This window comes from Nerophis ophidion, linkage group LG19 (assembly GCF_033978795.1).
Source record: "Nerophis ophidion isolate RoL-2023_Sa linkage group LG19, RoL_Noph_v1.0, whole genome shotgun sequence".
Taxonomy (NCBI): domain Eukaryota; kingdom Metazoa; phylum Chordata; class Actinopteri; order Syngnathiformes; family Syngnathidae; genus Nerophis; species Nerophis ophidion.
The window spans coordinates 20,336,093-20,348,613 of record NC_084629.1 but is presented as its reverse complement, the minus strand read 5'-3'; the positions used below and the strand labels follow the sequence as shown (position 1 = coordinate 20,348,613).

Here is a 12,521-nt window from a genome sequence, read left to right as displayed (position 1 = left end):
TCGCAGCTGCCTCTTTGAGGAACGACACGAGCTCCGCTCATGTCTACGTTAAGAGCCGACCTATTACCACAATTTTCTCACCGAAACCTGCCGGTTGACATGTGGTAGAGAACCATGTTCGCTTGACCGCTCTGTTCCATAGTAAAGCTTCACCTTCGGGAATGTAGACAAGGAAACAACGGCTGTGTTTGTGTTGCTAAAGGCAGCTGCAATACACCGCTTCCCACCTACATCTTTCTTATTTGACGTCTCCATTATTAATTGAACAAATTGCAAAAGATGTCCAGAATACTGTATAATTATGCGATTAAAGCAGACGATTTATAGCCGTGTTCTGTACTGGAAGAAAATGTCCGCTACAACCCGTGACGTCACGTGCTCGCGTCATTATTCCACAACGTTTTCAACAGGATACTTGTTTCAAAAGCAATGTATGGATCTACTGTATATTCGTAAGATATATGTCTTGGCTGTTGTGATTTAAGGACACCAAGCTTTGTAAGTTGTCGTGCTGAACAGCAGGTTGCTTCTAATGCGGGACACAACCTTTTATTACAAGCAGGCAAGATGCTTATCTCCAGGGGCGTTAGGAACGAGTTCAACATTGGGGAGAACACACCCATACACATATACAATTTTCCATGCATTAGGGTCATCAGTCTCCCTCCTTCACACAGCAGCAATCACTCAAAGGGTTTCTCTGAGGTGAAGGGATGTTGACCACGGTGATCCTGTCGGCCGACATCACCCGCAAATTGTTGGCGATGTCCTGCATGGAGGGGATGGAGCAGGGGGTCCGCTTCAGGTATTTCTTCCGGACCCTGGAGCAATCCATCAGCTCCAGTCGCTCCAGGTACCGCAGATGGTGGAGGCTCAACAGGTCCAACCCCCGACCCTGCAAGTGGAACCTGGAAGGCGAGAGAGCGGCGCTCAGAATTCAAGAAAAAAGTCGGATCCCCACCAAGGAGGGTCTCACCTTATTCGCAGCGTCTTGAGCTGAGGGAACAACTTGGCAATGCAACAACACAGGCTTCCCTGCTGGCTCTCGTTTTTATTGTTGATGTCCAGGTGCTCCAGAGACGGGATTTTGGCAGCGATGGATTCCAAGTCATTGAGAATGATGTTCACACGCAGCGTCAGCCTGGTCACGCTGGCGGGGATGTTGGTCCAGTACTTGGCCAGGATGTTGATGCCTGTCTTGGGAACGGCAAAACATTGTGGGAACGTTCAACATAGAGGGCTAAAATCTGGTTTCTGGTGATCCTACAAATGAAGGTGTCGCTTTGATACCAAGTAGTTACATTGGCAGTGTCGGTCATACCAAATCTGATACTTCTAATTTTCAAGATCATTGAATGAGTACATTTTTGTCACAATTATAAACAGACAAACAACGTAGGATGGCTGTGAGACAAAAGCCATAAATTATTTACATTAGTTCCTTATTCATTTGTAATACATGTGCTTACATTTACATCCAAATTACATTTTTAAAACAATTAATCTTTTTTTTTAAAGAATACATTTTGAAGATGAAAAACAATAATCAAATTGTTAGAAATGCTATTACTACCAATACTGTTGCTTAAACAAATGTTTGGGTTTCTTTTTTTTTGTCAGTACTGTTTTTTCCGGACTTTGGAGCACACCGCAAGACATTTTTTCCTCATATATTAGCCGCACCGGACTATACACGACAGATATATACGTTGTGAAATGAGTTATTTACGCATAAATATTTGTACATTTTCATTAACATACCATAATTGTTTCCAAACAGTGTCTGCAAAACGGCAGTAAAACGGTTAATCAAAAAAAACTGAAGTCATCATCGTGGACCCACTAGCTGAGGAAGCGCGTTCTCCAATCAGCTAAACAGACTCAATAACTCCACGGTCACGTTTTGGTGAATTTACTGAGGAATTTGTTAAACTGAAACAATACAAAAAGCATGCCATTGCAGGTTAATAATTCTAAGACACTTGTGAACGTGTCAGCATATTAGCTAATGCTAATGATGCTGATTACATTATGATAGCACGTTCTATAGCAAGTTTAAATAGTTTTAGTTATATCTTAAAACTTACAAACGTTGCATGGAGTAATGAATGAAAAAGACATTCGAGGAGAAACACATCACACGACGGAACGGCATTTGCGCTTTCGGTTCAAGACGCTAAACAAATGTAAAACACAATCAAAAGTTGTAGGCTTCTTCACGCGACGAAGCCGGCCTACGTCACCACAGTCTGTAGTCTATTGCCCCCCCCCAGGCTGTGATGGCAGCGACGAGGTGGGGACGTGATGGTGACAGGCCGAGATACACTGATCCTTACACCCACCCCCATCCCCGGTCCCCTCCCCCTGGAGAGTCACCACCTTAACTAACAAACTTTCTGGGGGAAACACTGACATATAAATACGTTATTATGCATTGTTTTTAAAAATATTTTTTACTTTTTATATTACTATACTATTGTGTATGCACCTTAGAGGATTTGCTCCAATTTTGTTGTTCTTTGAACCTGTTCACTGTAATAATGACTATAAAACTCTATATCTTCCTGTAAAAAGCAGATCGGGAAATAATAATAATAATTACAATAATAATGGATTAGATTTCATGTTGCGCTTTTCTAATATTAGATACTCAAAGCGCTCACAGAGAAGTGGGAATCCATCATTCATTCACACCTAGTAGTGGTAAGCTACATTTGTAGCCCCAGGGCAGCTGGGGTAGACTGACGGAAGCCCCTCCGGCCACCACCTATCAATCATTCATCATTCATTCACCAGTGTGAGCGGCACTGGGGGCAAGAGTGAAGTGCCTTGCCCAAGGACACAATGGCAGCGATTTGGATGTCAAGAGGCGGGGAGCGAACCTGCAAACCTCAGGTTTCTGGCACGGCCGCTCTCCCCACTATGCCATACCGCCCCAAAATGATATCACTTCAATACCAACACGCAAAAAATACACACAGAATTCGGTATAACACTTATTTTTCACATCAACTCTGTTTCACAACACACCTCAAATGCACCTTCTTTGCATAAATGATTCGTGTAGCTATATTCAGAGTGTACAGTGACATAGTAAAAGTGAAAGAGAGGTGTATCCTTCATCAGGCACTTATTACATAATGAAACTAAGTGTGGTCACCGAAGAGCGTACATCCGCCACTACAAGCCTAGGGAGTGTACATTACCACCATGTGTTTAGATAGCATCTTCATCAAGTTACCTCCTAGCATCAACTCACCGTAGATGCTGAAAGACTCCAGGTGCTTGATGGGACTTAGCCAGGAGTTCAGGCGACAATTCACGTCATCTGGAAAGGACCTGTAGCGCACCGTCAGCGATCTGAGCGAGGTCAGGCTCCACAAGGCCACCTCGGGCAGGATGGTATTATGGTAGACCTCCAGCTCCAAGGTGGTGAGAGCTGGGCCGTCGTACTGGGATCCTGAGGAAGGCAACTCAATAACAAGCTTCTCTCGGCCTGGCCCATGGAACTACTGTTCACATGAGGATGGGTTTACCTGGATGCCGAGGGTCCGGGACGCTCAGGCAGTCGCCGGGCACAGGTTGCTGCGGCCGCCCCCTCAATCCCCATGAGAGGTGTTTGAGCTTCTTCAGCTGCACCATCATGTGGGTCAAGTATTGGCAGGGCACAGGACTCACTTCTCCCGGGTGGTGGAAGAGCAGGTACTGCAGGTTGCTCAGGCGCGACACAGCTTTAAAGAAGGCGATGATGCACTTCAGGCTGACGTTGCATATGCTCAGGTGTGTCAGACGACCTGTCAGCCGGGCGATGAGGCTGGGGCCCAGCATGGGCTTAGACAAGGCAGTGTTCCGTACGCCTAAGTCCTTGAGGTCTGAGAACAGCATGAGGTAGTCCAGGTCCAGGTTATTCCTCTTGTGAAACCCTACATACTTGAACACGACGGCGGTGAGCGTTGGGAGGAACTTGGCGAGCATCCACCAATCCTTATGCTTAAATTTCCACACAACCAACCGGGTCACCTTGCGGTGGCGCAGGGTGTCCCAGAAGCCAGGGGTGTAGCGGCTGAGATCCTTCAGCACCACAATGTGCCTCCTCCACAGGTAAGGGTGGTCGATGAGCTTCCTGAGGGCCCTGCAGCAGCAGCGGACGGCATGCTTTTCCTCCGTGCTCAGGTAACTGAACACGGACACCCAGAGCTCCGGCGGCAGATCCAACATCTGTTCGCCTGTCAATCACAAGTCAGTCAGTTACAGGAATTAGGCTCCCTCATGGAAGCTAAACATCTAACGCGGGGGTCAGCAACCCGCACCTCTTTAGCGAAGCCTTATTGGCTCCCTGGAGCATTTTTAAAAAAGCATTGAAAATGGAAAAAGACGTGGGAAAAATACAATTTTTGTTTTTTGTTTGAGGACAAACATGACACAAACCTTCCCACTTGTCATATTAAGAAGACATAGAAATTGGAGGCATGTAAAAGAGACAAAATGGCACATCCTCAAGAGCCGGTCAGAAAGTGGCTTGAAGATGATCTGTAAAACATAATCTATGCAATATTTTGACCAAAAAGCACCACTACATGTTATGTAGACCACAAGGAAGTGTTTTATATACAGAAAAAAACATTTCAAAAGGTCTCCTTTAAAGAATATTAAAGATTATATTAGGGCTGGGCGATATGGCCTTTTATAAATAAATATCTCCATATTTTTAGGACATGTCATGATATATAACTCCATATTTTGGCTTAGCCTTGAATACACATTTTTTCATATAATCACAACGGTATGATGATTCAATGTGTCTACATTATAACATTCTTGTTCATACTGCCTTAATATATGCTACTTTTAAACTATCATGCAGAGCGGGAAATCACAACTGAGTCAATTTACCAAAACTGTATTTATTAAACAGTTATTAAGCAGTGGCACAAACTTTTTTGTCATTTCAAAACAGAAAGTGCAAGATTGTCAGAGACAATTTAAAACAAGCTACAAGTGCACTTTTGTGCATGATGACAATCAATCAATCAATCAATCAATGTTTACTTATATAGCCCTAAATCACTAGTGTCTCAAAGGGCTGCACAAACCACAACACAAACCACTACGACATCCTCGGTAGGCCCAAATAAGGGCAAGGAAAACTCACACCCAGTGGGACGTCGGTGACAATGATGATTATGAGAACCTTGAAGAGGAGGAAAGCAATGGATGTCGAGCGGGTCTAACATGATACTGTGAAAGTTCAATCCATAAGGGATCCAACACAGTCGCGAGAGTCCAGTCTAAAGTGGATCCAACACAGCAGTGAGGGTCCCGTTCACAGCGTAGCCAGCAGGAAAACATCCCAAGTGGAGGCGGATCAGCAGCGCAGAGATGTCCCCAGCCGATACACAGGCAAGCAGTACATGGCCACCGGATCGGTCCGGACCCCCTCCACAAGGGAGGGTGGGACATAGGAGAAAAAGAAAAGAAACGGCAGATCAACTGGTCTAAAAAGGGAGTCTATATAAAGGCTAGAGTATACAAATGAGTTTTAAGGTGAGACTTAAATGCGTCTACTGAGGTGGCACCTCGAACTTTTACAGGGAGGGCATTCCAGAGTACTGGAGCCCGAAATGAAAACGCTCTATAGCCCGCAGACTTTTTTTGGGCTTTGGGAATCACCAATAAGCCGGAGTCCTTCGAACGCAGATTTCTTGCCGGGACATATGGTACAATACAATCGGCAAGATAGGATGGAGCTAGACCGTGTAGTATTTTATACGTAAGTAGTAAAACCTTAAAGTCACATCTTAAGTGCACAGGAAGCCAGTGCAGGTGAGCCAGTACAGGCGTAATGTGATCAAACTTTCTTGTTCTTGTCAAAAGTCTAGCAGCCGCATTTTGTACCAACTGTAATCTTTTAATGCTAGACATGGGGGGACAATAAGATGACATATCAAAACAACACTACATTAAAGTGCACTTTTTGTAAAGAACGCCACTATAATAGTTTAAAACAAATAAAGTGCACTTTTGTGCATGATGTCACACAAGATATTTCAATAACAGTCAAAAAAAAATTAACTGCTTAAAAGGAAATCCAATTCTGTATATCCTTCGGTGTGTGGTAGGTTCCTGCGGACTTGATCTCCTTCTGTTTTTTTCGTACGGTGTTGATGTGGAATATTGGAAGACTCCAGGCTCAGTTGGGTTAAGTGCTTTTTGGTTTGGCCTTTTGTGGTTGTGGCACCGGCTGGAGATGATGACATGCGGAGTTTCTAGCACTCTTCATTCTCTAGCGGGTGACTTTTCAAATGATGCTACAAATTAGCAGTGCCACTACTTTGTTGACATATTACGGTTGTCTGTTCATCATCTTCCCGCTTGAAGCCAAACCCCCGCCGGACAATGGACTGCTGTTTTTCTTGGGAATCAATTATTCTTCCTTCATTTTTTGCCAGATTTGCACCTTCTCTCTCTCGTATTACAAATCACACCGCTCCGCTTGCACCACCTGCCACAGCAAACCTTACCCATTCCGCTACTTCTCTGCTCAGCGAGGGTGTATAAGTAGCATGCGCGACAGTATGTGACGTATATAAGAAGGTGCGCTTGTTTTATGTCTCTGTGAGAAGGAGAGACAAGAAAGAGTGAGAAAAGCCTGTAGTGTAAGGCCCGCAGCTAAAAGCAACTGCATGAGAATGTATACTCGAATACTCATGACATAGTAATTTTTTACATCGCACAGACACACCCGCGATATATCGAGTGTATTCGATATATCGCCCAGCCCTAGATTATATTTGACTTTTCCTATAAATATTTCCAAAACAGACTTTATTTTTAAGATTTTTATTTGTTTATTATTGTTTAATGTGATCAATCATGCTACTTTAAAAACAATAATTTAAGTTGCTTCTGTTAAGTATTTGTTTCAATAAAACATCTTGACAAATATTTGGTTTTGTCGAAACTCACTTTCTGGTAAAGATATTATGGTGTGCGGACATTATGTCATAGATCAATATTAGGCCGAAATGTAACAGGATACTAGTTTCGGTGCTTAAAAGGTGCTCTGTGCACATCATGCAACATAATCTCATGTTTTAAAAAATTATTCAACAACATAACATGAAGTTATTTACTTACGAGTGTTGCTTTCATTTCGTTCAGTGGCAAAAGACATTGTCCTCCATGTAGGTGGGCTCTAAATTTTAAATACAAAGCACACAATTGTGTATATATATATATATATATATATATATATATATATATATATATATATATATATATATATATATATATATATATATATATATATATGTCTATTTTGACTTTCAATATAAAGGACATGATTGTACTAGTTATCACGATATCTTAAATATAACTTACACATAATTGTAGATGTAATATATCAATATATTGATTTTAAATATAACATACACATGTATAACCCCCCCCCCCAAAACCAGTGAAGTTGGCACATTCTGTAAATGGTAAAAAAACACAATATACAATGATTTTCAAATCCTTTTCAACTTCTATTCAATTGAATTGACTGCAAAGACAAGATATTTATTGTTTGAACTGAGAAACTTTTTTTTTTTTTTAATTAATGGCAGCAACACATTGCTAAAAACATTGTCACAGGGGCATTTTTACCATTGTGTTACATTGCCTTTCCTTTCAACAACAGTCAGTAAACGTTTGGGAACTGGGAAGTCCAATTTTTGAAGCTTTTCGGATGGAATTCTTTCCCACTCTTGTTTGATGTACAGCTTAAGTTGTTCTACAGTCCGGGGTCTACATTGTGGTATTTTACTCTTCATATTGTGTCACACATTTTTAAAGGGAGACAGGTCTGGACTACAGGCGGGCCAGTCTAGTACCCACACTCTTCTACTATGAAGCCACGCTGTTGTAACACATGGCTTGGCATTGTCTTGCTGAAATAAACAGGGGCGTCCATGATAACGTTGCTTGGATGGCAACATATGTTGCTCCAAAACCTGTATGTACCAAAACCTGTATGTACATCATTATTAGTGCCTTCACAGATGTGTAAGTTACCCATGCCTTGGGCACTAATACACCCCTATACCATATTTTGCGCCTATAACAATCCGGATGGTTCTTTTCCTCTTTGTTCCGGAGGACTCAACGTCCACAGTTTCCAAAAACAATTTGAAACGTGGGCTTGTTAGACCACAGAACACTTTTCTACCTTGCATCAGTCCATCTTAGATGAGCTCGGTCCCCAGCGAAGCTAGCGGCGTTTCTGGGTGCTGTTGATAAATGGTTTTGGCTTTGCATAGTACAGTTTTAACCTGCACTTACAGATGTAGTGACTGAAAGGGGTTTTCTGAAGTGTTCCTGTACCTATGTGGTGATATCATTTACACACTGATGTTGCTTTTTCATGCAGTATGAGGGATCCAAAGTCAGGGGCATTCAATGTTACGTGCAGTGATTTCTCCAGATTCTCTGAACCTTTCGACAATATTACATACCTTAGATGGTGAAATCCCTAAATTCTTTGCAATAGGTCGTTGAGAAATATTGTTCTTAAACGTTTGGACAATTTGCTCACGCATTAGTTCACAAAGTGGTGACTTTTGCCCCATCCTTGTTTGTGAATGACTGAGCATTTCATAGAAGCTGCTTTCATACCCAAGCATGGCCCCTACATGTTCCCAATTAGCCTGTTCACCTGTGGGATTTTCCAAATAAGTATTTGATGAGCATTCCTCAACTTTCTCAGTCTTTTTGCCACTTGTGCAAGCTTTTTTAAAATAGGTTGCAGGCATCAAATTTCAAATGAGACAACATTTGCTAAAAATAAAAGTTTTCCAGTTCGAAGGTTACATTTCTTGTCTTTGCAGTCTATTCAACTGAATATAAGTTGAAAAGGATTTGCAAATCATTGTATTCTGTTTTCATTTACCATTTACACAATGTGCCAACTTGACTCGTTTTGGGGTTTGTAGATGTAATATATCACTATAGTGATTTTAAATAAAGCGTACACATGATTTTACATGTAATATATCGCTATATTGGTTTTGAATATCAAGTACACAAGATTGTACATGTAATACAGCGATCTATTGATTTTAAATACAACGTACACATAAATGTACATGAAATGTATCACAATATTGATTTGAAATGTAAAGTATACAAGATTATAATAGTTATACCGCTATATTTTAAACATAACGTACACATGATTGTAGATGTAATATACCACTATATTTATTTTAAATAAAACACACATGATTTTACATGCAATATGTCACTATATTGTTTTTAAATAAAATGTACACATGATTGTACAGGTAATGTCACTATATTAGTTTTGAATATTACGTACACAAGGTTGTACATGTAATATATCACTTCATTGTTTTAAAATATACTGTACACATGATTGTACATGTAATACATGACTCTATTGATTTTGAATGTTAACTACACAAGATTGTGCTCGTAATATATCACTATATTGATTTTAAATACAACGTACACGTAAATGTACATGTAATATCTAACTATACTGATTTTAAATATAACGTACACGTAATTGTACATGTAATATCTAACTATATTGATTTTAAATATAAAGTTCACAAGATTGTACAGATATTATATCGCCATCCAGTCAGCTTTTGTGGGCATGAATTGATTAACGTGGACCCCGACTTAAACAAGTTAAAAAACGTATTCGGGTGTTACCATTTAGTGGTCAACTGTATGGAATGTGTATTGTACTGTACAATCTACTAATAAACGTTTCAATCAATCAATCAAATGTGAATGACAGTTGGGGAATGTTTATTTTAATGTGGACATGGATTGTTTTTGAACTACACTCGTGTGAAAGGAGATTGTTTAAAGGCCTACTGAAATGAGATTTCATTATTTAAACGGGGCTAGCAGGTCCGTTCAATTTGTGTTTTACTTGATCATTTCGCGATATTGCCATATTTTTGCTGAAAGGATTTAGTAGAAAACATCCATGATAAAGTTCCCAACTTTCGGTGTTAAGAGAAATGCCCTGCCTCTACCGGAAGTTGCAGACGATGACGTCACACGTGTGGGGGCTCCTCACATATTCACATTATTTTTAATGGGTGCCTCCAACAAAAAGTGCTATTCGGACCGAGAAAATGACAATTTCCCCATTAATTTGAGCGAGGATGAAAGATTTGTGTTTGAGGATATTGATAGCGACAGACTGCGATGAAGTCGCGACTTCTCCAGGGTGTACCCCGCCTTCCGCCCGATTGTAGCTGAGATAGGCAATAGCGCCCCCCGCAACCCCAAAAGGGAATAAGCGGTAGAAAATGGATGGATGGATAGCGACGGACTAGAAAAAAAAAATAAAATAAACAAGTAAAAAAAAAAAAAACGCGATTGTATTGGGACGGATTCCAATGTTTTTAGAGACATTTACGAGGATAATTCTGGGAAATCTCTTATCTTTCTATTGTGTTGCTAGTCTTTTAGTGAGTTAAATAGTACCTGATAGTCAGAAGGGTGTCTCCACGGGTGACTTGACGCGCAGTGTCTCAGGGAGTCAACGGCAGCTATGGACGGCACAAGCTCAGCTTTTCTCCGGTAAGAAGCGACTTTTAACCACAATTTTCTCACCAAAACCTGGTGGTTGACAATCCGTCGTGTTTAATGTTCGCTTGACTGCGCGCTGATCCATAGTAAATTTTCACCTCCAGGAATTTTAAACAAGGAATCACCGTGTGTTTGTGTGGCTAAAGGCTAAAGCTTCCAACTCCATCTTTCTACTGTGACTTCTCCAATATTAATTGAACAAATTGCAAAATATTCAGCAACACAGATCTCGAAAATACTGTGTAATTATGGCGTTAAAGCAGACGACTTTTAGCTATGTGTGTGTGCAGCGCTCATATTTCCTTAAAACCTGTGACGTCTTGCGTAAACGTCATCATTACACAACGTTTTCAAGACGAAACTCCCGGGAAATTTAAAATTGCAATTTAGTAAACTAAAAAAGCCGTATTGGCATGTGTTGCAATGTTAATATTTCATCATTGATATATAAACTTTCAGACTGCGTGGTGGGTAGTAGTAGGCCTTTAATCCGTGTTACCTCCCTGGAGAGGCTGGAAAAGGCGCTGGGGAGATTTAAGACCCAAAGCATGGAGCTCCTCCAAAGCCAGCCTACTTTTAGGTCCATCCACTTCCTATCGCTTGTCCCTACTTGGAAGTGTGTGTGCAATTCAAAAAAACATCCATAGCCATAGGAAGACCCAGGACACGTTGGGAAGACTGTTTCTCCCGGCTGGCTTGGGAACGCCTCAGGATACCCCGGGAAGAGCTACACGAAGTGGCTGGGGAGAGGGAAGTCTGGGCTTCCCTTCTTAGGTTGCTGCCCCCGCGACCCGACCTCGGATAAGCGGAAGATGAAGGATGGATGGATCCATAGCCATCAATTTTACTTTCACTTCTTGACAAAGCTCGCCCACTCGGTAATGTAGTTCCAAGTGTTTTTGATGTTAATGATGAAATATAAAGTTAGTAAACAAACCTGTTCTGTGTCAACACAACTTGAGGCTTCTTGAAAACAGCGTCCAGTCGTTGACGTCGTCGCTCGTTCCCCTCTTTTTTTCTATAAAGTTATTCCTCGTACTTTGCTACTTTCCACACAATCGCAACACTTTACACTCACACGTGATTTCTGCTGACAATGTTCACAACTCCCGCCTCTCTTTGTTAGCAGCAAGCAAGCAAAATTACGCTAGCCCGAGAAGAATCAAAGTTCATGGAGATGAGTCAAGTTTATCTTGACACGAGAAATTAATAAATAGTAGTTTGCCACACGACGGACCAAACAGCACACACGAGGAAATGAAGGAATAACGTAGACTTGAAGAGCACACTGTGGCGTTATGTCCGTCTCAGTAGCCAATCATGTTCCTCTTCTCTTAGTTTTCTGGCGTGTTAAAGCCGTAACTTATAAGGCGCATACCGCCACCTACTGTACCGGAGTATGTATCCATCCCATCCATCTATCCATCCATTTCGCTGGAGCCTATCTCAGCTACAATCGGGCCAAAAATCCAAGCGCATAAAAACTGTTATCGCGAAACGGATTCTTCACTTCGCGCGCGACACCCTTTTGCGCACGGTGCCATTTTGCGCACGCGATTCGCCTTTTTGCGCGCGTGCGGTGCCTATATCTGTGCGCTCCGTCTTGGTCTGGCACCTCTCCTCGCGCTCTCATGTTTGTTTTGGCACTTTGGGGGCGGGAATGGTTGGACGCCCCCTTCTTTCTGATTGGCTCTGAGCGCTGTCAGTCAATGGTGACGTGGCGGCCATCTTACCTCAGATAGACAGACAACATTCACACTCACATTCACACACTAGGGCCAATTTAGTGTTGCCAATCAACCTATCCCCAGGTGCATGTCTTTGGAAGTGGGAGGAAGCCGGAGTACCCGGAGGTAACCCACGCATTCACGGGGAGAACATGCAAACTCCACACAGAAAGATCC

General features: G+C 41.8%; 1 protein-coding gene across 3 annotated transcripts in view; it reads right to left on the bottom strand.

Annotated features, from left to right (window-relative positions):
* Positions 1 to 488: 488 nt before the first annotated feature.
* The window catches only part of LOC133538154 (oocyte zinc finger protein XlCOF6.1-like), a 28,798-nt gene continuing 16,765 nt past the window's right edge, over positions 489 to 12,521 (bottom strand). Inside the window, exons 1-6 of one of the 3 annotated variants that reach the window (XM_061879505.1) lie at positions 11,555 to 12,220; positions 7,138 to 7,195; positions 3,537 to 4,226; positions 3,260 to 3,460; positions 977 to 1,193; positions 490 to 908 (exon numbers count right to left, since the gene is read on the bottom strand). In XM_061879505.1, the coding sequence (XP_061735489.1) occupies positions 656 to 908; positions 977 to 1,193; positions 3,260 to 3,460; positions 3,537 to 4,226; positions 7,138 to 7,174 (1,398 nt within the window). In that variant the 5' untranslated portion in view covers positions 7,175 to 7,195; positions 11,555 to 12,220 and the 3' untranslated portion in view covers positions 490 to 655. Of the gene's footprint in view, positions 909 to 976; positions 1,194 to 3,259; positions 3,461 to 3,536; positions 4,227 to 7,137; positions 7,196 to 11,554; positions 12,221 to 12,521 lie in introns of those variants that run through there. The other 2 variants (XM_061879506.1, XM_061879503.1) reach the window with 2 other exon arrangements.